Source organism: Natrix helvetica (assembly GCF_964273705.1).
Source record: "Natrix helvetica genome assembly, chromosome: 5".
NCBI lineage: Eukaryota > Metazoa > Chordata > Lepidosauria > Squamata > Natricidae > Natrix > Natrix helvetica.
In genome coordinates this window covers 144,791,877-144,818,327 of record NC_138551.1, presented here as the reverse complement: position 1 = coordinate 144,818,327, position 26,451 = coordinate 144,791,877, and the positions used below count along the sequence as shown (strand labels likewise).

The following is a 26,451-nucleotide window of genomic DNA, read 5'->3' as shown; positions in this document are numbered from 1 at the left end:
ACAGAAGTTGCCTCCAGAAGTTGTGAATGCCCCAACACTGGAAGTCTTTAAGAAGATGTTGGATAGCCATTTGTCTGAAACGGTATAGGGTTTCCTGCCTAGGCAGGGGGTTGGACTAGAAGACCTCCAAGGTCCCTTCCAACTCTGCTATTGTATTGTATAATAAATAAATATAATATAATATAATATGATATACGATATGATATGATATAAATATAATATAATAAATATAATATAATTAATACAATATAATATATTATATTATAATTAATACAATATAATATAATAATATAATATAATAATATAAATATAATATAATATAATAATATACTACAATACTATAATATAATAAATACTATAATAAATATAATACTATAATAAATATAATAAATATAACATAATAAATATAATGTAATATAATATAATAAATATAATAAATATGTATGTATTACATATATATTCATAAGCGAAATGAAACTAAGCTTGCCAACTGAAATAAATAAGTAATGAAAATTTAAAATTTGACGAGTGACACCAATAACTTCGCTGAGTTTCAGATTCAGGAAGGTTACAAGGCTGCAAGGCGGTTTTGCTCTACGCACAAAGTATAGAGTGTGAAGCGTATATATCCAATATTGTTTTTATTTTTAAAAAAATTGGTTTTGTAAAAAAAAAAAAAATTCCGTCCTTCATGAGCCCCGGGACAATGTACCCGCTGCACCCCTCCCTCTCCTCAGGCCGGCCTCGGCTGTTGACAGGATCCACACGGCTCTGTTGGCAAAACACGGGAGAAGCCCCAGAAACCGCCGCGCCCTCCGGGAGCTGCAGGGCAGTTTCCCTTTCAGCGGTGAATGGGATGGAGGGCGAGGCTTCCGAGGTTACCTCAGCCCCCCCCACACGGACGACGACCCCGGTTGGAGCCGAGAAAGCGGATGGTTCCCCCCACTTCCCCCACTCCACAGGCTTCAGGCCTAGCCGTAGCCTCCTCGGCGCTTTAGTCGCCATAGCGACGGGACCTGCGCGGCGGGCTGCTTCAGAAGCTTAACGCGCCTGGAGGAGGGGGGGGGAGGAGGAGGAGCAACGGATCTCAGCCCACGGCGCCTGCGCGCGTCGTTGCCGTAAAAAAAGAGGGCACCCTCCGCTCTTGGCGCCGCTTCCGCCCGGCCGCAAAATGGCGGCGCCCTTTGTCTGTTCCGTGTCACCATGATCGCCGCCGCCGCCGGGATGATGTGACGCTCGTGGGGATGGCAGGTGCGGGGCCGAGAGGGCGGAAGGGAGGCGCATCTCCCCGGGGGGGGGGCTCCCTCCGGCCCGACCCCACCCAGCGCCGGGGCCTGGCTGAGAGCGGGGGCCGCCGTCCCGTCCCCGCAAAAGGCGAGATCGGGGGCGAAGAAGCCGCGGCGCGGACAGCTCCTCGGGATGCGGGAAGGGTTGGGCCGCCCGTTGCCGACGATCGCCGGGAAGGCAGGCAGGCAGGCAGGCAGTCCGGGCGGGGCCGGAAACCTCGCCGGGGATGCGATGCAGCCTTTCCTTCCTTCCCCGCGACACAACAGCCTTCCGGGGTAGGCCAGGCTAAAAGGCTTGTCTCCGGATGCCCCGATCGGGGAGTAGAGGGGGGGGGGGAGGGCGTCGCCGCAGCAGCATCCGATTGCCTCTCTCTCCCCCCGCAGCCATGGACTTCCCGCAGCACAGCCAGCAAGTCCTGGAGCAGCTGAACCAGCAGCGGCAGCTGGGCCTGCTGTGCGACTGCACCTTCGTGGTGGACGGCATCGACTTCAAGGCCCATAAGGCGGTGCTGGCGGCCTGCAGCGAGTACTTCAGGATGCTCTTCGTGGACCAGAAGGACGTGGTGCACCTGGACATCAGCAACGCGGCAGGTGGGTGGGGGTGGCTCCTTAACTTGGCAGCCTTTTTGAAGCCTCCCTGCTTTCTTTCATTTCCTGCGCCTTTCACTGGGCGCAAGAAAAGTATCCCCCAAATCTCCCCCCCCAAGAGATGAGATTTGGGAGCATCCTGATGCTGGGGGGGGGGGGGGAGATCAGAGTGAGGGGCCAGCTGGAGGAGTTGGCCTTGGTGAATAACCGGATGCCAGCTTTGAGTTCTCCCCTTCTCTCGTATAATAGCTATGGGTGTCGTCCAGTGGTGGGTTCTGGATCCCTTCGCAACCGGTACGTGGCTATGGGGCTGGTTGTCCATCAGTTGCACAGGTGCTGCGCGCGCATGCACACCACCACCTTGCGACGCTCCAGCTGCTTGGCAGAGCGTCGCGCAGGCACCGTATGCTGCCTGCAGGTGCACAAATGGCCCAGTTGGGTCAAATACAGATAAGGAAGGTGGGTGGTCGGAACTGTACCTGGTGCTCCCAACGGGCACCGTTACGCCCGTACCGGGACGTACCGGCCATAACCCACCACTGGCGTCGTCATAAAAAGAGGACCTGACCTGGGACACGCTCACATTGCAGCCCTGGTCAAAAGGGCCCAGCAGAGATGATACTACCTGAGACTTCTCGGGAAACAACTGAATAGAAAACTGCTGGGCACCTTCTAACGCTGCACCATAGAGAGTATTTTAACTTACTACCCCTGGGTCTGGTTTGCCAATTGCCCAGGGGCAGACAGGACAGCGCTCTGGAGGGTCAATGTCATTGCCCAGAGGATGATTGGCTGCCCTCTCCTCTCTTTGAAAGAAGTTGATAGCTCCCGCTGCCTTAAGAAAGTTCAAAATGTTCTTAAAGATTCATCTCATCCTGGTTACACCCCCCCCCCCTTTTTTTAACTATTACCATCTGGCAGCCGGTACAGGATACTAAAAACAATAGGTTGAAAAACAGCTTCTATCCCAGGGTATATAGTAATTAATGTACACTGAAGACGCCATTTAATGTCGTTGTACCACGTGCAATGGCAATAAAGTAAACTAACTAGCTGGCTGCAAAAGCTAGAGAGCCTCCAGGCTCTGGTGCAGGTCAGCTTACAGCAGCCTTAGAAGTAGGGTCTGTGTTTTGGGAGCTTCCTGAGGCTGGCGAGGGAATGAGTGGTATATGGGGCTGCTGCCAATGTTCACCTTCTGGCTGTGGGTGTCTCCTGCAGGTCTGGAGCATGTGCTGGAATTCATGTATACGGCCAAGCTGACCCTCAGCCCGGAGAACGTGGAGGACGTTTTGGCCGTGGGCAGCTTCCTTCAGATGCAGGAAGTCGTCCAGGCCTGCAACACGCTAAGGGCCCTGTCGGCACCAGCTGGCCTGGAGATCCCCGAAGTGGCTGGTAGGGCACTTTCCTGTCCTTGGGTTCGGTTCCCTTTCTTGCTGATGGAAGCGATACGGCCTTTGCAGGATTGATTTTGCTATCCTGGTCTCAAAGCACCATTGACTTTGTTCTGTTGGAAGCACGGAAGGGATGCGATGCACCCGCTATGTGCTTGGCCACTCTGGTTTTCTTTTTGGTGTGGGATCCTTAAATGTACTGGAAATTTGGGGTCTATCTTTAGATGGGTACGGTAGAATCTGGCGGTAGATTCGGACAGAGTCTGGGGAAGGCTCTAATGAGGGCTCTGTGTTATCAGAGCTGCCTTCAGAGTCAGACATCAGTGAGGCAGACGAACAGCTGGGGCCTGTTCCCAGTGTGTGCATGCGCAGAGTTGCCAGACGAAGGGAAGAGCTAAAGAACAGGGGTCGACTTGGGAGGAAGGCCACAGGTGGACGATGAATGCCCCTCCCAGAGGAAATAAAAGAGGAGCGAAAGGGGAGTGGAGTTTGCAGGAGACCATTAGTCCACCTAATTGGTTTGTGACTCTCCGAGACTCCTTGCCAAGTTTTGCAGATCTCGGCCTGGCAGCTCTCCAAGCCAGAGAAGGTCTGTGACTGTAAATCCTCCCTCGAAAGGCTTTGCTGGGTGGGAATGAGCAGAATTGACAGTCAGTTAATAAAAGGGTTTTTTGTTGGGACAAGGAGTTTGCTTCACGCTCTTGGGAAGCCTCGGTCAGAATAGGTAGCTATTGTTTCTGACTGTCTTGAGCCAGAAATATTAGTTTTAGGATGAACAGGTAGGGCCATCCAGGACTGACAATCTGGGCCCAACTGCTGATGCCCAGTTTCTGTAGGTGTAGTGGAAATGGGAAGGTTTGGCCCTGCTGACTTTAATGGCAGGCTAGCCAAGGCCTTTGGGCTGCTCAAGGTGGGGGAAGTTGCCACCGGTTGCCCTGCTTGCTGGGTTTCTGGCTGGAGAGGCTCGAATGGTCAGTCGCTTTTGCTTCCTCCCTCTCTCTTTCTCTCTCTCCCCCCACATCCCAGGGCAGGAGAAAACAACCAACAGCAGGCACAAAGCAGAGTTGGAAGCCCCCAAGGAGCAAGAGGAGCCAGTATCCTCTGGCAGCCCCCAGCCGGCCGAAGTGGCCCATCCTTCCGAGGACCCGAAGGATGAGGCGATAGCGGTGGAAGGGAGCGAGGCTGATCAAAGGACAGGTAGGGGTCAGGAGAAAAGCAACATTTTTCTCTTTTATCTTGAAAATGACGTCGGTGCGAGTTCCACAGTCGTAACTCTGCCCCTCCCGAGTTTCCCATTGGCTCAGCTTGAGTGGGTAGTTCTATTGCTCTAAAGCAGGGGCCGGCAATCTGTGGCTCTTTCATCCCTCTGCTGCGGCTCCGTTGCCAGTCGGCACCACGATTTTGAGAGGTGCTTCTGGTTAGGGGGCGAAAGCAGGGTGCGCCAGGAGGAGGCTCTATGTGCAAGGGGCGGGTTTTCCGGTCAGCTCCACAATTGGTAGGGCTTTCATTAGGATAGGCAGAGGAAAAAGGACGCTACACTAGGAGGAGACTCTATGGTGGGGGAACCGGACTTCCGGTTAGGAGAGGAAAAAGGATGCTACACTAGGGGAACCGGACTGCCGGTCAGGAGAGGAAAAAGGATGCTACACTAGGAGGAGACTCTATGGTCGGGGAACCGGACTGTCGGTCAGGAGAGGAAAAAGGATGCTACACTAGGAGGAGACTCTATGGTGGGGGAACTGGACTGTCGGTCAGGAGAGGAAAAAGGATGCTACACTAGGAGGAGACTCTATGGTGGGGGAACTGGACTGTCGGTCAGGAGAGGAAAAAGGATGCTACACTAGGAGGAGACTCTATGGTGGGGGAACCGGACTTCCGGTTAGGAGAGGAAAAAGGATGCTACACTAGGGGAACCGGACTGCCGGTCAGGAGAGGAAAAAGGATGCTACACTAGGAGGAGACTCTATGGTCGGGGAACCGGACTGTCGGTCAGGAGAGGAAAAAGGATGCTACACTAGGAGGAGACTCTATGGTCGGGGAACCGGACTGTCGGTCAGGAGAGGAAAAAGGATGCTACACTAGGAGGAGACTCTATGGTCGGGGAACCGGACTGTCGGTCAGGAGAGGAAAAAGGATGCTACACTAGGAGGAGACTCTATGGTGGGGGAACTGGACTGTCGGTCAGGAGAGGAAAAAGGATGCTACACTAGGATGAGACTCTATGGTGGGGGAACCGGACTGCCGGTCAGGAGAGGAAAAAGGATGCTACACTAGGAGGAGACTCTATGGTGGGGGAACCAGACTGTTGGTCAGGAGAGGAAAAAGGATGCTACACTAGGAGGAGACTCTATGGTGGGGGAACCGGACTGCCGGTCAGGAGAGGAAAAAGGATGCTACACTAGGAGGAGACTCTATGGTGGGGGAACCGGACTTCCGGTTAGGAGAGGAAAAAGGATGCTACACTAGGGCAGTGGTGGGCAACCTTTTTTTTCAACTGAGCCAAATCTCGCCAAAACCACGATTGAAATTTATTTTGAGAGCCACATTTTTAAAACCGAAAATACATAGGATGGTACACTGTTTTTAGTTTCAATAAACTCTGGCATTTGAAGCACGCAAGTCTTAAAGCTGTCAAGTTACAAGATCCTTGCACCTCTAACCCTTTAGAAAAAAAAAAAACCAGGGGTCTTCAAACCTGACAGCTTGAAGACTTGTGGACTTCAACTCCCAGAATTCTGAGAATTGAAGTCCACCAAGGGCATCAATCATATTAGCCCAGGGATCTGCAAAATTGGCTCTTAAGACTGGTGGACTTCAACTCCCAGAATTCTGAGAATTGAAGTCCACCAGTCTTAAAACAGCCAACTTTGCAGACCCCTGTGTTAGCCCAAAGCCTGGTGCTGGGCCTTGCTCCCCCATTGGTGGAGCCCCAAGAAGCGAGGAGGGAGAAAAAGAGACGGAGGCCAAGGAGCTTCCCCCTCCCCCAGCAAAAATCTAACCGGGGAGCCGGGCAGTAGCAAATTAGCCAATCATGCGAGGAAAGCGAGGTCTGACCGGGTGGGCAGCGAAACTCCAGGGCCCTCTGTTCTAATTCCCCGTGAAAACTGTTGCCTCTGAAGCGTTTGCTCTACTGTTTTAACCTTTAAGCGTCCCTTTCCCTTTTTTCTTTTCAACCCACAATGATTAGGGAGGATCCTGAAGTCGGGCAGGGACGAGAAGCGAGGAGGCAGAAAAAGAAACGGAGGCTAAAGAGTTTTCCCCCGCCCCCTCCCAGCAAAAATCTAACCGGCTCTTTGCTGGGAGGAGGCGGGGGGGAAGCTCCTTAGCCTCCGTTTCTTTTTCTGCCTCCTCGCTTCTCGTCCCCGCCCGACTTCAGGATCCTCCCTAATCATTGTGGGTCGAAAAGAAAAAAGGGAAAGGGGCGCTTGTTTTGAAATGCCCGAGAGGAGGGAGGGGAGCGGGCGCTTCAAAACAAGCGCCCCTTTCCCTTTTTTCTTCTCGATCCACAATGATTAGGGAGGATAATAATCCGGCACACAGAAGAGCCGCATTAAAATGTGTAAAGAGCCGCTTGTGGCTCGCGAGCCGCGGCTTGCCGACCACTGCACTAAGGGAACCGGACTTCTGGTCAGGACAGGAAAAAGGATGCTACACTAGGAGGAGACTCTATGGTGGGGGAACTTCTGCTCGGCTCCAGAATTGAATGAGGGGGCTTCCAGTTAGGACCTTTGTAGCTCTTTGAGTGTTTAAGATTGCCGACCCCTGCCCTAAAGAAAGGGATGCCTCTCTGCTTCGGCCGTAACTTTAAACACCTTTATTTCCCGTTTTCCTCCGAGCTAAATCTCTCCAACATGAAAGCCAGACCATTATGAATCATGCCAAACTGCAGAACATTTAGCATAGTCGTTTCCCGCTCTGCCCCAAGTGCCACCTCCGCTTCGGGTCCCTCCTGGAAGTGCTCCTTCCTGCTCCTCTGGCCTGCTGGTGTCTCGAAGGTGCTGCCAACTTTGTCCTTCTTTCCAGACGCAGGCGCAACAGGCCCCGGGGAAGCCGAGGAACCGCTGGAGGAAATGCAGTTCGGCCTCTCCCCCCACGAAGAAAGCAGCCCCATCATCTCCACTCTTCCTTCTCAGGCCAGGGAAGCTGGTGAGCACCGAGGCAGGGATGTATAAGGTTACTGAGTTGCCCAAGGCAGGTGGTGCAGAATGTGTTGGGATCAGGAGATGTGGTGACGACGGAAGGGGATGTCCTAAGCACAGGGCAACTCTTGTGCCAAGCGTCTGAAAGCAGAGCCATGGACGACCTCGGCATGGCGACTCCCTCTGAGCGAGTTGTGGTGAATCCATCCCATTCTGGCTGCGCGTGCTTCTTTTTTCCTTTCTGGGGCTTGGTCATTGAGACCCTCGTGTCAGCTCCCGAGTGGCGGGCGTTAGGGCAGCTGCGGAAACCTTCTGCCTTTTTTCTCTTCGAGCCCCTCATCTTTGCCTCCTTGCTCCTCCAGACCCTCCGACGCTGAAAGTCCCTGCCGAGATGGAAGTGGAGCTAGAAGGCCACGAAGAGGAGGAAGAGGATCCACCCTCTGAGGCGGAGGGCAACGGCCAGACCACCGAGGAGCCCGAGCAGACCCTCCTGACCAATGGCAGCGTCCCCGAGGACTTCGACTCCGGTGGCAGCGACTCCGGGCAGGAAAACGTGGGAGAGGCCAGGCTGCTGCGCTCGGGGACGTACAGTGACAGGACAGAGTCCAAAGCGTACGGCTCCGTGACCCACAAGTGCGAGGTGAGCTGCAGGGCCTGTGAACTGCCCCAGGAGAGAGGAAGCCCTGTTGAAAGGGTCGTTCCCAAAGCATCGGGCATGTAGGAACCTTGCTGTTGCAAAAAGCCCACTAGGGGTGGATGGGAGCAAAGCCCCTCGGGTCGAAGCTACAGGGCGAAAGTCAGCGAGAGCAGACAGCAGCGGTACACTTGTTGTCACAGCAAAAGCAGGCCCAGTGAAAAGAGGGGAGTGGGCCCAGCAGGCTGGAGGCCCTTTGCCTCCAATGCGAGTGGTGGCACTTGGCTGGTCTTCTCTGCTGCCCCGGCCGAGATTCAGGGAGCCCGCAGAATTCTCATTTTCCCTGGCTCCAAGTTGGGGGAAAGAGTCCAGCTGGCATTTCTGCTCTTCCTTCCTTCCTTCCTAGAGGCCACAAGCGCTCTGACAAGGAAAGAGACATGGGGATCTTGAGTTTGGCTGGGCTGGCAGAGGAGGGGCAGATGGGCCAGCAGCGAAGGGCTTCAGCAGGGAAGCCTCATGCCAGGGGTACTGAGTGAGCGCTCGCAGGCAGGCTGGGCAACCAGGTGCTAGAGGCGAGGGTGGCCAGTGGTGCCTTTGCTTCCTCCAAAGGACTGCGGAAAGGAATTCACCCACACGGGCAACTTCAAGCGCCATATCCGTATCCACACGGGAGAGAAGCCCTTCTCCTGCCGGGAATGCAGCAAGGCCTTTTCTGACCCCGCAGCCTGCAAAGCGCACGAGAAGACCCACAGGTGGGAGGGCAGAGGAGGAGGAGGGCGGGTCATCCGGGGGCAGCCCAACTGCCCTTCTCTGCCCAGGAGACTCCCAACTCTGGGCCCAGAAAACCTGGCAGAGGTGCAGAGGCTGTTCTCGCGGGCTCGCCGAGGTGGGCAGATGACTGATGGCAGCGCCTCTTCCACCCCGCAGCCCGCTCAAGCCCTACAGCTGCGAGGAATGTGGCAAGAGCTACCGCCTTCTCAGCCTGCTGAACCTGCACAAGAAGCGCCACACGGGGGAGGCCAGGTACCGCTGCGAGGACTGCGGGAAGCTCTTCACCACCTCGGGCAACCTGAAGCGCCACCAGCTGGTGCACAGTGGGGAGAAGCCCTACCAGTGCGACTACTGCGGGCGCTCCTTCTCCGACCCAACCTCCAAAATGCGGCATCTCGAGACGCACGACACTGACAAAGAGCACCAGTGCCCTCACTGCGAGAAGATGTTCAACCAGGTGAGAGGGCCGAGGGCCGCCACCTTCCCTGGCCTGGCGCAGCGCTGGAGGGTGGAGGCGGGTGGGTTACAACTGCCTACCTCTCACCACCAGCTTCTCACACCTGCCGGCAGGTGGGGAACCTCAAAGCGCACTTGAAGATCCACATTGCAGACGGTCCGCTGAAGTGCCGCGAGTGTGGGAAGCAGTTCACGACCTCAGGTACGGGGGGACGGAGGGGAGTCTCGACCGAGGGCAGGCAGCTCACGAGGCCTGAGCATGAGTGGGACGTCGACGTCTTCTCCACCACAGGCAACCTCGAGTGGCTTTGTCTTTCCTTCCCTGAAGGTAACTTGAAGCGGCATCTCCGCATCCACAGTGGAGAGAAACCGTACATCTGCGTGCACTGCCAGCGCCAGTTTGCTGACCCAGGGGCTCTTCAGCGGCACGTTCGCATTCACACAGGTGAGTCTGGGGGCCTGGCAGTCTGGGCGGGCTCCAGTTGCAGTGACAGCTGAGGCTGCAGATGAGCCCTCTGCCGCAGAGGCTGGGGCTTCAGGGCCCCAGCCTGGAAACTGCACCTTGAGCTATTCCTTCAGGACTTCAGTCTCGGCAGGAAGAGCTCCCTAATGGGACCTGCTTGTCTCTGGAGGGAAGCGGGGCAAAAAAAGGAGGAGCCCTGGTGCATGGATGGCCGCTATGCGGCCAAGACTAGTACTTACAGTATATCACAGAACCCTCACATTTGGTAAATATTTAAGTATACCTTTCCCTGTGACAACACTGAAGAAATGACACTTGGCTACAATGTAGTGAGTATGCAGCTTGTATAACAGCGTCAATGTGCTGTCCCCTTAAAATAACGCAGCACACCCAGCCATTCGTGTCTAAACTGCTGGCAGCAAAATGGGAAATACTCACTTCTGTGATATACTGTACGTCGAGGACTTTCTTCAGGATCCACAAAGGGCGTGTATCCATAGACCGGTTTTTAAACAAACGCTTTGCATTTTTGTAGTACAACATTGCCGAAAACAGCAACAAAGAACTCATCTCTGGGATATTGATTTGATTTTGGAATTCGACTGAGTGTGTGTGTGTGTGTGAGTGATTCTGATCTGTGTTGCTTTGTGATGCTGTAATCCTGAAAAACTCAACAAAAGTCCTTTCAGCAAAAGCCCCTCCATCTGTGTCCCAAATTATCTTACGGTTTTGAACTTTTCTGAAAAGGCAGAAATCTGATCACTTTTGGCCTCCAAAACTGGCAAATATCCATGTGTATGACAAAGGGTAGGTTTCCACATGGTGAGCGTCGGTTACTGTCCCACGAGCACCCGTTCTGCTACACTGGTCCACGACACGCGGGAGTTAGAGTGTATGCTCGTGGCCCAAGAACAGGGGTTCCACGCTCTCCTCTCTCTCCCCTATCCTCCTTTGCAGGCGAGAAACCCTGCCAGTGCATAATTTGTGGGAAAGCCTTCACCCAGGCCAGCTCTCTAATAGCTCACGTACGTCAGCACACCGGGGAAAAACCCTACGTTTGCGAACGCTGCGGCAAAAGGTGAGTAGGCTCTCGCAAGCTTTGCTGCTTCACGCACCCCCACACACCCTGGGTCTCTCTTGGATCTGCCCTTGTCGGCTCTTACTTTGATTGAAGATCTTGGGGGCCCTTCCCTTGCAGATTTGTCCAGTCCAGCCAACTGGCCAATCACATCCGCCACCACGACAATATCCGCCCTCACAAGTGCAGCGTCTGCAGCAAAGCTTTCGTCAACGTGGGCGATCTGTCCAAGCACTTCATCATCCACACAGGTGAGGGGGCGGGGCGGGAAGAGGAGGAGCCAGCCGTCACTTGAGCAGCGGCAGGCGCGCCCAGTCTGGCCCCCTCCCTCGTGACGCAGCCCCTCTCCATCCCCCCACGCAGGGGAAAAGCCGTTCCTGTGCGACAAGTGCGGCCGCGGCTTCAACCGGGTGGATAACCTCCGCTCCCACGTCAAGACGGTCCACCAAGGCAAAGCGGGGATGAAGCTCCTGGAAGCCAGCGAAGGTGATGAGCTCAACATCGTCACCGTGGCCTCAGAGGAGATGGTGACGCTGGCCACGGAAGCCCTAGCCGCCACAGCGGTCACCCAGCTCACTGGTGAGTAAAGGCACCCCCCCTTTTTTTTTGCACTCATCTGGCTGGCCTGAGTCTTTGTGCCACATCCAATGAAATATTCACTGTTGTGGCCCAACAGCGATTCGGGCCAGTGAGGAGGTTGGGAAGGAACATGGGCCAGTCCTGGAGTCTGGGGAAGGCTTGGACAAGAGCTCTGTGTCGGAGGCAGAGAGGGGACCATATATATCTGGGAGTTATTTGCTGCCTACGGAGTGTGACATCAGCGAGGCAGAAGAACAGCGGGAGCCTGTTCCCAGTGTGCACATGCGCAGAGCTACCAGAAGGCAAGAACAATTAAGAAAACAGGGTCAACTTGGGAGTAAGGCTTGGAGATGATTGGCCAATCCCATAAGACATAAAAGAGGAGTGAACAGCATTTGGCCATTAGGTCTCTGGCAGCATTCCAAGGGAGATAAGGTGTGTGTTTATCAACATTCCCCTGAAAGACTGTGGCAACTCGAGCAGACGTCTGTCGGAATCTTCACAGACTGTTTGTGAAGCCTTGCGGACTGTTAATGACCATCATTTACAGCCATATAAATAAAAGAGGGGTTTTGGGACTAATATTGTCGTTTATGCTTTCTCAGGAAGCCTAGATCAGAACACACACCTGTTCGGACTGTATAAGGAGGAGGCAGGGGGTGGTGTGATTGTATCCTGCTTCACCCCACCGCTTCCCAGGCCTTGGGCTGAGCGGCCATAGGGGGCCAGCCGTGCCTTCTTACCTGGGGGCGATGCTGACTGGGACAATCCTCTCCTTAGTTGTTCCCGTTGCAGCACCTGTCACCGCAGACGAGACAGAAGCGCTCAAGGCCGAGATCACGAAGGCCGTGAAACAGGTCCAAGAGGCAGGTGGGTCAGCCGGCTGCCCTTCCTTTTGGGGACCAGGCAGCCTCTCCCAAGCAAATAAAGCTGCCCCCCCTACCAGGCAAAAGTCCAGAGAGCTGCTTCTGAAACAGAGAAGGCTTTTTAGTCTCAGATGCTGGCTTTGTGGGTGGACCTTCTTGACGGAGGAAAGGGAACTGGGGGACGGGGGCGGATGGACAGGGGGCTGCGAAACTAAACCTTGCCGCGCGCCTGTCATTCTAGACCCCAACACCCAAATCCTCTACGCCTGCGACTCCTGCGGAGAGAAGTTCCTGGATGCCAACAGCCTGGCTCAGCACGTACGCATTCACACAGCCCAAGCCCTGGTCATGTTCCAGGCGGACACAGACTTTTACCAACAGTACAACGCCTCCACTGCTTGGCACGGCGAGCAGGTCATTCCGTCGGGAGAGTTACTCTTCCGGGCGCGGGACAGCAGCGAAGCATTGCCAGCCCTGCCAGAGGCCCCGCCCGCTGGAGAGTGATGGCGGAGGCTGCTCCGCCACAAGACTTGATGCCCCAAAGGAACAGCTTGGGCCAAGGGCGGGGAGAAGAGCGCCCCCTCGTGCCCAGAGAGACTCCGCTCCAACCGGCCGTAGCCTCCCATCGTGCTGTGAACATTCCAGCATTGCTCACCAATCCGCTATTTAAAGCTACATGAAAACGGATGTAAAAAAAAAAATATTTCTGTATTGGAGAGAGACTACATCCGTGTTAATACTGAGAAGAGGAAATAAAAGGCTGTTATTTTCTATGTTTGAAATGAAAACTGGCTGGGCTGAGTTGCGTTTTGTCAGTTAAGAAAAGTTTCCTAGCTTTTCTTCTTCCGTTGGGTCTCCCAGGCACAACGCAGGAGGCCTCCATTCCGTCAACCAGATCCCGACAGCCAGCCAACGGTTTCCAGCCGCCTCTGAAGGAGAAGTCACGGCTGCTTCTTCCAAGGGGGGAAAGAGGGGGTTGCGGGGAAACGGACGCCTTACCGACATGCAGCCTCTAGGCACCCCAATTTCCTGCAGAGAACGGTTTTAAACGCCAGGGTGTTTTGTCTTTTTTAATAAAGTCTGTATTCCAATGGACACACAAAACAAAACTGCGCTGAGAAAAACAGTTCCATAAATTAAGTCTTAGGAGTAGAAGGACCAAGATAAAAAGTCTGTACAGTGGGCGAAACCTTCCGTGGGCGGAGCGGAGGCGGGGGTGGGGGTAGGGAGGCCCAGGTCTAAATGAAGCGCACTTACAAATGAGTGACAAATACAAAGTCGGAGTATGAAAATAAGATTTTCTTTGAAAACACATCTTTTTTTGGCACAGATTAAAAAAAAAGTATGTTGTGGGGATCAGATTTCTTTTAGAGTTTTTTATATTTCAATATATATATATATATATATTTCAATATATATATATATATATATATATATATATATGAAATATTCTATATATATTTATATATACACACACCCACGGAGTCCTGCATAATACCACCAAGAAGGAAAAATAGCTCTCCTTTTTTATGCTCTGCTTTGTTTCAGTGTAAACTGTACATCCAGGATGAAGGAGGAAAAACTGCAGGGGGGAGGGGGCAGCAGAAAGTCGGGGCTGGGGGGGGGGGGCGGGGAGAGGCTTTTCCTGGAGAGCGTGAAATGCTCCTTGACCCACAGACTGGAGCGGAAAGTCCTGCAGTTCAGAGTCCACGCCGCCAGCTGCTGCTGTGTGTGTGTATTGAGACATCCACCTAGCATACCACAACAACTTTTTCAACTGTGCAAAGGTCCAAAGTCGCAAATTTAGTGCAAAGGCAGTTCCGGTTCGTCCTTTTCCTCGTTTTCTAGAGTTAGCTTGTCGTTCCCCCCACCCCTCCCCCCCCCAAAAAAGCAGGCCCAGGAGGAGACCACCACCTGGGCTCCGTCTGCCTCTGGGGTGCCTCCAAGGTCCATCGTCACCAAAGCCCGTATGTAAACACATTCAAGGCCGTGGGAACCACCACCCCGCCCGCCGCCTGCCCGCCCTGCGATGAGGTTTTGACGGAGGCCCGGCGGGATGGGAGGATCCGGTCCCTTCCTTTGTTCACTTTCTCTCTCCTTCTGCCGTAGGGCCAAGAGAGGGCAACTGTCTGTCCGGTTCCCGCTGAGTTCTCGCTCAAACAGCTGCAATAACAATCATCAGGTGGGGAGAGATGTTGGAGATACTGGCCAGGAGGTCCGGGGCCAGGCGGGAGAGATGGCTTTCGGAGAAGTCGCAAGGCGGGAAGATCTGGAGGACGTACGCAGGCTGGAAGAGAGAGAGAGAGAAGCAGAGATGAAACCGTGAACCCTGAACGAGCATCCGGAATGAGCAACCCAAGAGGAAGCAAGTGCCAGAGGCACTGTGGCTCTGCCCTAGCAGGACTAGAACTCCCAGTACCTTAATGATTGGCCCCAGGTCCCCCATATGGCTTTTATTTTGAAGGTGGGGTTAAAACTCCAGTAGTGATTGGTGCAAAATCCCTCAGCTGGCTTTAATTCCCGCCCCTCCCCAGGAACACCTTGCCCCTTCTGCAGCTGCACCTCCTGGCTCCCTCCTCCCCTCGCCCAAACAGACAGCTGTCACTTGAGTCACTGTTCTGCCCTACTCCCTCGCAACCAGGTCGGGCAGTGCCACCCTCGGGAGGTGCCTGAGCCGCCTCTCCTCCCACTGCCTTGGCCCTGCGGATGCCCTCCTTGGAGTGCAGCAGGCGAGAGAGGAACCAGAGTGCCTGGACAGGTTTTCTCCCAGCTGGGCTGCGTGGATCAAGGCCACAGGTGGCTCTGCGCAGGTTCTCTACCGGGCAGAGTCGGGGCTCCGTCTCTCAAAGGCTGTGGGGGGGAACCAGGGAGACAGGTAGGGCAAGCAGGGCTGTCCCGGGGCTTAAGCCAAGGCAGGAGCTCCAGGCAGCTGCAATGCTTTTGGCCGGCATGGGCGCTATCCTGGCCAAGGAATCCTACAGCATGACTACTTTGGGAACCACTCTGAAAAGGGAGCTGGGAGTGACCGCCATTCCTGCAGGAGGGACTCCATTGCCTTCTGGACATCTGCTCTGGGAATCCCAATCTTTGACAAGGCGCCTTCTTCGGAACAGTAGCTGGCTCAGAGAAGAGCTCCCAAAGGACCTGCCATCCTGGACAAACCACATCTGGCTCCGCTCGGCCATATTTCAAATTTCATTACTTCAGCTTTGCCCATCCCTTTGCCAAGATGCCCAAGCTGGCCAGGGACACATCCTTCCCTTTGATGCAGGGGCCAAAGGAAAGGAAACCGTCCACTCCGCCCTCCCCTCCCCCCCCCTATTCCTCCTCTCCCTACCTGGTTGGAGCCGGGGTTGGGAACATTGATGATGCCGGCAGCTTGCTTGGCCTGAAGGTAGCTAATAAAGGCCGCCTTGAGCGACTCGGTCTGGTTCACCACGTCTTCTTGGTCTCGGCCACAAGGCAGAGCCAGCAGCAGGCAGTAGTCACTCTCCACCTAAAAGACACCACGCAGCCCAACCCCCCCGGGGCATTGTGAGGATCACATCCCTCGGGCACGCCCAGAAACCCCCCCCCCCCCCGCGAGACGGCCATAACCCAAGAACCGTTCTGTACCCAGTGGAAAACGAGCAGCCTCAGGATGGGCAGGATAGAGGCATTTCGTTTTCCTATCACTTTCCCCTTCTGAGCCACCTATCCTGCCATCCTCATCCTCACTGACCTTGCAAACGCAGGGGAAACCGAGGCCAAGGCTAAGAGGCTGAAAGCTGGACCACCTCCAGGGTTTCCAGCTCTCGTCCAGGTGGAGGCTCTGAGCTCTCCTGACATCACTCAGACGGACATGGTCATGGTAAAGCGGCGAACCTCTTACTGGGGGCAGTTCTAAAAGTACGGTCGGGGCGCATATCCTTCCCCTCCACCCCCAACACAGCGTTAACCAAAGGCCTGGGTAAAGGTAAAGGTTCCCCTCCCCGCACATATGTGCTAGCTGTTCCCGACTCTAGGGGGCGGTGCTCATCTCCCTTTCAAAGCCGAAGAGCCAGAGCTGTCCGAAGACATCTCTGTGGTCATGTGGCTGGCATGACTATACGCCGAAGGCACACGGGACACTGTTACCTTCCCACCAAAGGTGGTTCCTATTTTTCTACTTGCATTTTTTACGTGCTTTCTAACTGCTAGGTTGGCAGAAGCTGGGACAAGTCACGGGAGCTCACTCCGTTCCGCGGCGCTAGGGATTCGAACCGCCAAACTGCCGACCTTTCTGATCAACAAGCTCGGCGTCTTAGCCCCTGAGCCACCGCGTCCCTTACAAGGCTAGAAAGGTTCCTAAAGACTGGCAGAGGCACCTTGCCATACAGGAGAAACAAGAAAGCGAAGGCAGGCTCAGCCCTGAGGCCTGATTCTTACCATCATCCGGCGGGCCACCCCATCCAGCTGTGGCGCTTCCAACCTCATCCGCTGGGCAATCCTCAAGGGAGGGCCACCCTCCGGGGCTGGCAAGGAGCGGTGCGCCAGGACGTTGTTCCCGGAAACAAAATGCAGCTGTACAGCTGCAGTGTCATTCTTCAAAGCCAGCAGCCCCTGCCACACGATGGGGTACTTCTGCCAACCCAAGCAAGAGCACAGGTAGGTTAATTCCAAGGTGGTTGAGCTGAAAAAGAAGGGCCACTCTCGTCGCCCACTGTTAAAATATTAATGACTGGGAGAGACATGGGAACAAGGTCAGCCAATGAAAAGGCATAGCAATTAAGTCAGCCAATGGGAGCTTAAACAGATCTAAGTCTGTGCAGAGAATTGAAACAGAAACTTAAGAAGCAAGCACTCTGCTGCTCTGAGAAGTAAACCAACAGTCTTGTCTGCTAAAATGAAACTAACTGCTTGTGCTTGCCTGCAACTCTCCTGTCTTGTGTTTACTCGGAAAAACCACCTGTTGGTATTGTACATTTATTCATCTATTACGTATGTATATAAAGAAGTTAATGAATCCAGCTGAATCGGTTATCTATGTGTGCTTTCTGGATTTGAATTTATGCAACAAACTCTTGACACCCACCTATTCACCCCAAATTCTCCCCACAAAAGCCTTGGGAACGGAGTCCCATCCCTCTCCCCTTCCAGAAATGGATGGCAGGCTCACCGTCAGCAGCTGGACCATGTCCACTGGTCTTTGGGCAACCGGATGACCAGCAGAGTCCTGCTTCAAGGCTGACTGCGATTCGGACCGGGCTAAGGTCAGTCCTGGAGCTGCCCCGGGACCGGCAGTAGTTGGAATAAAGAGGGCCGGCTTTGGAACTTGAGCCTGATGAGAAGATGGGAGATCCTGCTTCACTGATGCGGCGACGGGAGAAGGGTAGGAAGAGGTCTGGCTCGGGTGCAAGTGGGGATCCATCTGCTGGACGTGTCTGTTGACCACTGAGTGAAGGGAAGGGTCTGGCCCTGTCGCCTGGGCTCCTTTTGGCTCTTGGGAGATCTGAGGGGTTTTGCTGTGAGCTGGCTGGTTGGGGTGCGAATGTTCCCCTTCAGGCAGACCCTGGGAGATGGGAACAAAAGGAGGCACTTTAGGCAGAAGCCACCCAAGAACACGGTGGCCCTTTCGGGCTCTTAGCCCTGCTCCCCTTGACCAGAAGCTCGAGTCTCACCCACCAAGTCCCCACGGCAGTCCTCTGCTTGCTCCTCCCTCCAGCCCAGGCTAAGCTGGGGACGGCCTCTCAGGAATGCCCTAGGGGACTCCTGGTCATTCGTGGAGCAACTTGTGCACGAGGACTGAGCAGGAAGCCCACCCGCTCGCCTTCTCTGGCTGTTGGGCTGTTCACACTACCTGCTCTTGGGGAGTTGCATGTTCTAAGCTTCAACCGCAAGCTGCAGCCCCTCCATGACAATGACCGGAAAGGAAGCAGATGGGCTCACAAATGGCTATCCCGGGACAGCAGGGTCTTGCTTTGGGCGTTAAGCAGGGCAACCCTTCCTACCCACGAAGGCCTTGGACTGAGGCAGAAACCCTTACCTGGGAGGGGGTCATGCTCCGGGAAGGAAGCCCGATCGGTGATCCCCCAGAAAACGGAGGGTGGCCAAGCTGAGCTGCTGGATGGTAGCTTCGCATGTCCCCATACACCGGCCGATAATCGTGGAAGGTGGTCCCGCTGGGATGCATCATCTGCACCCCATGAGGCACAACCACTGGCTGTGTCAATGGCAGTCCTGGGAGCTGGCCGCTGAGGAGCCGGGATTCGCTGTGGGGCGAGTGGGCCATCTTGACCTCGGAGGCTTTGGGCGTCTCTTTGCTTGCCTTGGTGGACGGCGGCGTTTTCACGGATCTCCCTTCCGGCGTTCTGGACTGCCGCGGCTCTGGGTGATGTTCGCTGCCCACTCCGGCCATGTGCGAGTGCATCATGACTCTCACGTCACGAGGCACATTGTACTGGTCGAGCCGGATGCCTGCCGGATGCACCCGGTAGTCTGGCTGCATGACTAGCACGTCGGACTGCACAGGGGCCGAACCCCGGCACGCCGGGTGGTGGTAGTGCATCTCTTCTTCGGAGGCATGCTGGGAAGACAGAGGCGGCATGACCATCTCCCTGATGGGGGCTGGCTGGGGAGTGCTGGAGCGCTGTGGCTGCAGAGGGGCCCTGGGCGAGTGCAGGGCCTCGGGGCGGAGGTTGTAGGGAAGCCCTGGCAGTGGAGGGGTGTTCATGCGTACTTCCCCCTGGGAGAGGTGGCCCAGGGACACCGTCTGGGTCACGCTGTGCGGGGGCATGATCACCGATTGCTCCGGGTGCATGCTGGAGATGTACTGGGGCATGGGAATCCCTGGACAAGGGGAGCCTTGAAGCCCCAGCATGGAGTTGTTCCCCGACAAGGCGGGGGAAGCAGGGCCCCCAGGGTGACAAGCTCTCGGGAAGGGAGATGGGGAGTGGCCGCTGGTGCGGGGGGAGAGCGGCTCCTGCTTGGCCACCCCCAAGTGAGGCATGGGTCTGTCGGCAGGACCTCCTGGCCCGCTGCTCACGTGGTTGGCCTCCGGGTACAACTTGCCAGACAAGGAAGAATGGTGAGGACCCACCCCAGGGCTCAGGTTGGAGGGCTGATGGGGTTTGTTCTCCCCTTTCAGAGACGTGGGATCCGGAAGCTTCTTAGTGGAAGAGGCAATGGTTTGAGAGAGGACCAGCTGGTTATGCACCAGGATGGAGGGAGTGTTGGCGGACTGGGAGGAAAGCACTTTAATTGGGCATGACTGGGCAGTAGCTGCCTGGACAGAATCAGACTTTTCCGAGCTACTGCTGCTGCGCTCTGGCTTGACGGAGGGAAGCACAGGGGAAGGGCTGTACTGCTGGCCTCCCAGGACCAAGGCTGGGGAGGAGGTGCTCCCGTAACCCACAGGTGCGGGGGAGCCCTTTGGCATCGACTGAGAGGGAACGAGGGACTCCTGCTTAATCTGGGATTTGGACACAGACTGCTGAAATTCAATGTCCACTGCACTGGCTGGGGGAATCTGACTAATTTTTGCAATGATCCGCTGGGAGCCTTCCGTCTTCTGTCCCGAGTAGCTCAGGAGCACCACACCTTCGGAAGTGTTGACACGAAGGCCTGGGCTGGAGCCTGTTTCCACTGGCCGGTCCTCAATCACGGCCATGGAGCCTGGGTGGAACCGGCTGTTGTCGTTGGGACTGGGCCTCTGCTTGTATTTGGGGGAAACGGCAGTGACCAGGCATGTCTGGGGCTGGGAGACTTGTTTCACCAGGGTGATCCTGGGGGTCTCCTCAAGGTCAATGCTGTGGGGCATCCTGCTGATCACAGAAGTTGCCTTGGGGGCCAGGACAGCCACTGCCTTCTCTTTCTCAGCCAAAATGGGGGCCTCTGCAACTGGCAGTTCCAAGTTGTTCGCAGTAGGAACGGGAGACTTCTCTTCTAGGCATGGCCTGGAGACCTCTACTGGAGGGCGAGCGGGCGCTTCCTCTGCACGAGGGGTGCTTACGGGTTCAACTATAGCTGTGGTGACATGCGTGGAGGTGGCCACACCAGTGGCGGGCACATACTTGGGCTCCATCAGGATCTTGCGCAAAGTGCTGGAGTTGGGGTCTATATCTGATGCTTTCGTGTCAGGGGGAAGAGCTGGTGGTGGGGTGGAGCGGGACCGAGCCTCTTCATGCTTCACAATCCATTCGGTCACCTTGGTGGTGCTGGGATGCAGAGGGACCACACCAGGCTGGACCGCAGGGGGAAGCTTCAGTGCAGACGCAGTAGGAGCTGTTTGCAGAGGTGCACTTGGGGGGCTATCTGGAGGGGGAACGGGAAGTTTTTCGGCCACCGGCTTCAGTCTGAATCCGCCCTGACCTCCCTCGTCCACGGGAACGGAGGGCAGCACGCCATCTGAGGGACTGGGCCGCCTCTCAGTAAGGGAGTCCTGCGAAGCTGCCTCTGGGGATCCAGCCATGTTTGCCTGGGGAATTACTAGGCGGGATGGGGCTGCCGGAGGGAAGGCTTTTCCCTGGCTGTCATCTGACATGGCCCCTTCAGGGATCCCTGTTACTTCTGGGACACCAGGGGATTTGCTCCGGGCTCTTTCAGGTTCAAGCGTCCTAAATTCCGCCATGTCCCCTTTCTTGCTGGTGCTCCTTTTGCGCCTGAGCCGTGCAGACTTCTGGCGTCTGCGCTCCTTCCGAGAGCCTTCTGCCTCCTGGGAGGTTTCTGCCTCCTGGGCAGAATTGGAGGATTCACTTAGACTGACTTCGGCTTCTTTGCTTTCTGTCTCTGCAGTTGAGCTGGGGCCCGGCGTCTCCCCTGAAGCAGCTTCTGTTTCTAGGATATTGTTGACCGCCTGGTCCGTCTCGGGCTCCATGTCCTCTCGTGCAGAAGGCAACACCAAGGGTTCGGCGGGCAGGTCAGCCTCGGACTCAGAAGGGTACGTGGGTGGAGCTGCAAAGCCTTCTCCCTCAACAGCGATGTCATTCATGATGGACCCTATGGCAGCCGCCAGCTCCGTTTCGCTGGCCTGGTGGGCGGGCTTATCCCCCTCTTCATCCTGGCGAACGTCAGACACCTCAGCCGCCTGCTGTTCCTTGTAGGCTGCAATTGCCGGGCTTTCCGTCAGCTTGGCAATGTTCTCCACTGCTTGCTCGAGTTCAATCTGCTTAGCTAGCTGGTCGGCCTCGGGAGGCTGAGCCGATTCGCAGGGGGCTTCTTTCTTGGTGTCCTGGAGAGCGTCTTCAGCCTCGGTCTTTGGGAGCTGTGGAGAGAGCTTGTCTTCTTTCAGGGGGCTTTTACTTTTGGCTGGGAAGGGGGACAAGAGCTCCCCTTCCTCCTCGCTGGGCCGTAGCGCCCCTTTCACTTCGTCCACATTAAGACGGATCTCTACGTTTTTTAGACTTTTAATCAGAGATGCTTTATCGACAGCCTTCATGCTCCTGGAGCGTCCCCTTTTGGCCTTGGTAGCTTTATCTGGAATAAATTTCCTTTCCACAATTTCAACAGGGCAGCCTTCCGAGGTATTTTTAGACATCTCCACTTCCTTCCGGTCTCGCTTTGGCTCGTGTGGGATTATCTCCTTCTCTGCCTTAAGCTTGCCACAGTTCTCGCTGATGTGCAGCCCTTGGCTGGGGGGATCGAGGGACTCCTCGGGCTCCGGAGACGCCTCTATCTTAGGCTCGTTCTTCCCCTTTTTAGCCACCAGCGTCTGGCTGTGGAGCAGTTTCTGTGATCTGGGAGAGCGCCACCCCTCCACCGGCTTCGGGATGTCTACCATCTCTTTCCCTTCGGCTTCTTCCGCCTCCTGTGACAACGCTGGTTCAACCTTGACGGGAGAGACCTCTTCCTCGGGTTTGCGGCGTGCCTTGGGAGGTCGGCCCCTTCTGGGAGGAGTGGGAATAGTTGCTGGGTCTGGGGGTTCTCGTTCAATCCTCTTCCTGGTTGGCCTGGTGACTTCCACGGCCTCTTTAATAGACGATGGCAGGTCGTGGTCTCCTGTGGTTGCATAAACAGACCTCACATTTCTGCGCCTGGTTCGGCCTACCGGCAAACTGGGCTCTGGGTTTTCTGGCTCTGCCACCACTGCAGCACTTGGAGACTTAGCTGCATTCCTTGAGCACTTCTCTGTTTCCACCTTCAATTCCAGGAGCTTCAGAGTTTCCCCCCGGGGGGAGCCGGAGCGTTTCAGCTTCTCTCGATCAATCCTTTCGCTCTTCCTTGTGGCCGGCTTCTCTGCCATGCTGGCCACTACTGACTGAACGGGGGTTTTCGAACGTCTGTTTTTATACAACTTTTTGTCTTTCGCAACCACAGGGGGCTCGGCTTCCATCTCTGTATCGGAAACGGTAGGCAGGACCTCAGCCAGGGCTTCGGCTTTCTGGCCCACTCCAGACTCCACGATAACGGACGGGGGGAAAAGGTCTTTAGGTTCGGGCAGCACCTCAGATTTAGCTGCCAATTTGTGCGGCAGCGAGCCCAGTTCAGCTTCTGGGTCTGCCCCGAGAACCCCTTGGGAGAAGGAAGAGCCTGGGGTGGGTGGTTTGGTGTCCAAACAGGAATGGTTTTCAAGGACTTTGGAGTCTTCCACGGGAGTTGCCACGGAAAGGGCAACATCTTTGCTATGATCTGCCATGGGAGGGACTTCGAGGTACTCTGGGGGATCAGCTTTAACAGGCAGACGGTCTTCCGGAAGGGCCTTGAACCCTTCGAGCACTGCAGGTCCAGGCTCCAGGGGCTTTTCTTCCCTCAAAGGAGGAATCACTTCCACGAGGGGCTTCTCACTCCCGGCTTTCTCTGGGAAAAGAGGCAGGGGCTCGGGGGGCATGTGGGCAGCTGGCGAGGGTCCCACAAGGACGGGCGATTTATACTCTGGCTCATGATGCTCAGACTTGGCTTCAGGAGTCTTGGGCCTGTTTTCCTTGTCTTCCTGTTTTTCGGCTTCTTTGGGTTTGTGGTCTTTTTCCTTCTCCTTTTGCTGCATTCGGGTGAGCTCCATGAACCTGCTGTGGAAGAGAACCACGGGTTCCGGCATGAAATCCGATATGCTGTTGGTCCCATCCAGAGATGCTTGTCTGCTGTACAACCGTCCGGAAAGGAAATCGAGCTCTTCATCTTTCTTTTCCAAGTGCTGCAGACGCTTAGAGTCCTGTTCAAAAATGGAACTGTGCAAAAAACGGGAAGCGAAGAGCTCCTGCCTTTCCTGTTCATCTTCTTTGCGATCCTCCTTCTTGTCATCTAACTTCCCTTCTGAGTCCGGCCTGATTTTTTTCTTTTTCATATACCATGAGGGGATCGGCCTTGGTGCAGAATCTACTTTTTCTTTGTCCTTGTTGTTTCTAAAACTGGCAAATCTGGAATCCCAGTCGAGAAAAGACCAGTTTTCCTCTCTTGACGAAGAGAGGGACTTGGCCCTCTCGAGCAAGGCTTTTGTATCCGGGGTGATTGTCTTGTCCAAAGCAAAAGAGTAAAATTTATTCCTCTCTAAGGAAGTTGGCAGCCGCTCCTCTCTGTCACGTAGTTTCTCTTCCCTGTCTCGTAATAAAAAAGACAGCCTGGAGCCCTCCGGGAAAGAAGAGGGCCTAGGAGAGTGGGGCTTCGAGTCGCCCTCCTCTTCTGAGTCGGAGGGCACCTCCCCTGGTTCCAGATCCCGGATGGATCGCTTTCGGATACTGTCCCGCTTAACAATGCTACTTGGGAAGCTAATGTCCACCCGCCCAGGTTCTTGCTTCACATGAGAGTCCCATTGGGCTGATTCCTCCTCGGAGGTCATGGCAGGCATCTTTAGTTTAGCAATCTCTACCACATGCTCCCTTCTACTAGAGTCGTAAGGGTTAAATTTCAAGGCCTCTTCCATCATGGGCACATTTGAATACGGAGGCCCCTTTTCTTCCATTATAGGGGATTCTTTAGCTTCTTTGAAAGGGATCAGCCTTGGGGAATCCAGCACTTCCTCCTCTTCATGGAACGGGAAAGGTCTCAGGCCAGGAGAAATGGCGGTTCTCTCTGAGTCTTCGCTCACCTGGCGGGAGCTTCGGTAGTTTCTCTCCCGCTTGGTGCTGATCTCAAATTCAAAGGCCTCGCAGGATTTCTTCCGCTTACTTGGGGGGGAGTCGTCCGTCACGTCTTGTGGGGGCTTCCCCACTTCGTGCACCAGACTGCGGCGCTCAAAGTCATCCAGATCCCTTTTGGGGCTGCCGAACTTCTCGTGTTTGGCGGACTCCATTTCCATTTGCTGCTTCAACCGTCGACTTAGCTCCATTTGTTTTCGGTAGCTCTGGGTATGATCTATGTCAATGGGGATTTTCTCTTCCGCGTCGGAGGAAGACGGCTTTTCTTGGGCCCCTTTACGGTCACACACTTCCTCGGGAAGACCGCAGTAGTTTTTCCAAATCTCATCCCTCTCCGCTCCCTGCTCATCTATCAGGAGTGCATGTTTGTGCTGCAGTTTTATGGAATTGACCCCTTTGGTGATCTCAAAGGCCTCTAGGGGCTCATCGGCCGCTTCCCCCAACCTAACCTGGACCTCTAGAACGGGCCTTGAAGCAAGGCCTACCAAAAGGCTGGCGGGCTCTGTAGCGTCTTTGGGACTGGCCACGCTAGTAAATCTTTCCAGCTTGATTTTCCTAGTTTCTCTTTTAATGGCCTCTTTTCTCGGGGGCTTCCTTTCAGTTTCAGCTACATCAGTCTGCTTTTTCAAAACGACCCGGCCTTCCTCTTCCTCCTGACTACTTCTTTTGATTTCCATTTTTTGCTTGTCGGATTTTAGGTTTGCCTCCGCGAAACGCCTTTTGCGAGCCTCCAGCTTTTCGAGGTCCACCGGATAGGCCACTTCACTGGATGGATCTGCCTTCAGGTGCTTCTTAGGCTTCACCTTCCCATCTTTGTCTACCACCTCAACGTGACTAGCCAGGACCTTCTCTTTGGGCACTTTGGTTCTGATGGAGGCGAGCTTCAGCGGTTCCAACTTGGTCTGATCCACTTGGGAAATTTGCATTTTCTGATCAGGCAAGGGAGGTTTGATGGGGTCACTCTCCAGCTTCCCTCTTAATTTCTCCAGCTGAGGCTGGTCGAGGACCTTCCCTTCCTTTTCTCTCACTCGGGTCAGCACCACGCACGGCATGAGATCCAGGCGGTTCTTGGCAGCCCCCTCCCTTTCGGGTCTTTCCCGGCTCTGCTTACCGCTGCCTTTTGGTTTCTCGGGGCTGGGCTCTCTTTCATTTTCCGGGTCGGTTTCCGAAGACGGGGAGCTGGGAGAATGCACTTTGGCCTTGCGCTTCTGCTTCTCCGTTTTCTCTTTTTCAAGCTTCTCCGGCTTCTCTTTCCTCACCAGGCGTTTGTCCTTCTCCGGCCGCTCTTGTTCGAAAGCACGTTCTTTTTCGGGTTTTTCGTTTTTGGTGTATCGCTCAAGACGGCTTTTGTCCAGTTTGTCGTAGCGGGGCGGAGAAAGGGAGCTGCAGCTTCCACTGCGCTCAGATGAGCGACTGTAGATCCGCCTCTCGGAGTCGCTCTGGAGCCGCTCTGATTGCGAGGGGGAGGCACTGGGGCTCTGCGGCCGCCGGGAGTGAGCGGGGCTTTGGCTCCTTTCCAAGGGCCTCCTTTCGTGCTCTCGGTCGGACTCAAACCGCTCACGCTGTCGGTAGCTGTACTCCCTGATGTCTTGCTTGTAAGTGTCTCCCCTGTAGTCTCGGTATTCCCGGGGGTCATCGTAATACCGTGGGTCGTAATAGTCTCCCTGGTAAGGATCCCAATCGGCGTAAAAGTCCCTGCCTCGAGCCGGGTAATCCCTCCGAGGGTCTTCTGGATACGTCCCCGGCGTTCGGACAGCCTCGTAATAGGTACGATCCGCAGCATAATCATAGGAGCTTCTTCTTTCATCCCTGCCAAAGCCAGAGGGGGGAAAAAGGGTTAGCTGACACTTCACATCATGTCATGTGTAATTTGATCACGGTTCACATAGACTCAAGTGAAGGCAGCTTAAAAGGGAGCAGGGTTTTAAAGAAGAGCTCATCCCACTCTTGAACTGAAGCCGGGTGGGAAAAGGTCACCTAGTCCAATCCCCTAAGCACTGCTGTATCTATCATGGCATCCCTGAAAGAGGGACCTCCATGTTGTTTTTTACACTTTCTGGTAGAGACCTCACTGCTAAACAGGGCACAGCCTATTCCTTTGTGTAAAGGCTTGTCTGGTCAGAACACTTCCTCCTGACCAGCAACCTAAACTTATTTCCTTGCGATTTTAACCT

The 26,451-nt window shown here is 54.9% G+C and overlaps 2 protein-coding genes across 8 annotated transcripts in view; one reads left to right on the top strand and one right to left on the bottom strand.

Annotated features, from left to right (window-relative positions):
* The first annotated feature begins 681 nt into the window (after positions 1-681).
* ZBTB17 (zinc finger and BTB domain containing 17) lies at positions 682-14,132 on the top strand. Of its 4 annotated transcripts, none has more exons than XM_081955262.1 (15): positions 682-1,251; positions 1,671-1,877; positions 3,093-3,266; positions 4,292-4,462; positions 7,289-7,411; positions 7,767-8,044; positions 8,648-8,790; positions 8,966-9,266; positions 9,380-9,467; positions 9,558-9,710; positions 10,686-10,806; positions 10,927-11,057; positions 11,170-11,385; positions 12,166-12,255; positions 12,493-14,132. In XM_081955262.1, the coding sequence occupies exons 1-15, from the start codon at positions 1,245-1,247 to the stop codon at positions 12,753-12,755; spliced, it is 2,466 nt and encodes an 821-aa protein (XP_081811388.1). In that variant the 5' UTR covers positions 682-1,244; the 3' UTR covers positions 12,756-14,132. The 4 variants fall into 4 exon arrangements, with proteins under 4 accessions (XP_081811388.1, XP_081811386.1, XP_081811385.1 ...); XM_081955260.1 differs by lacking the exon at positions 682-1,251 and adding an exon at positions 1,310-1,562 and having other exon boundaries at positions 12,181-12,255; XM_081955259.1 differs by lacking the exon at positions 682-1,251 and adding an exon at positions 1,311-1,562.
* The window catches only part of SPEN (spen family transcriptional repressor), a 66,634-nt gene continuing 53,490 nt past the window's right edge, over positions 13,308-26,451 (bottom strand). For 2 of the 4 annotated variants that reach the window (XM_081955255.1, XM_081955257.1), the window contains 5 exons: positions 18,256-26,086; positions 17,389-17,781; positions 16,659-16,853; positions 15,589-15,747; positions 13,308-14,538 (listed from right to left, as the gene is read on the bottom strand). In XM_081955255.1, the coding sequence (XP_081811381.1) occupies positions 14,407-14,538; positions 15,589-15,747; positions 16,659-16,853; positions 17,389-17,781; positions 18,256-26,086 (8,710 nt within the window). In that variant the 3' untranslated portion in view covers positions 13,308-14,406. Of the gene's footprint in view, positions 14,539-15,588; positions 15,748-16,658; positions 16,933-17,388; positions 17,782-18,255; positions 26,087-26,451 lie in introns of those variants that run through there. The other 2 variants (XM_081955256.1, XM_081955258.1) reach the window with 2 other exon arrangements.

What these genes read in the sequence shown, in the direction of transcription:
- ZBTB17 (XM_081955259.1), top strand. Translation starts at nt 1,514, where the DNA reads ATGCGATGCAGCCTTTCCTTCCTTCCCCGCGACACAACAGCCTTCCGG. An exon ending in GGACATCAGCAACGCGGCAG is followed by an intron (nt 1,878 to 3,092) that starts GTGGGTGGGGGT and finishes TGTCTCCTGCAG; the next exon opens with GTCTGGAGCATGTGCTGGAA. An exon ending in GCGAGAAGATGTTCAACCAG is followed by an intron (nt 9,267 to 9,379) that starts GTGAGAGGGCCG and finishes ACCTGCCGGCAG; the next exon opens with GTGGGGAACCTCAAAGCGCA.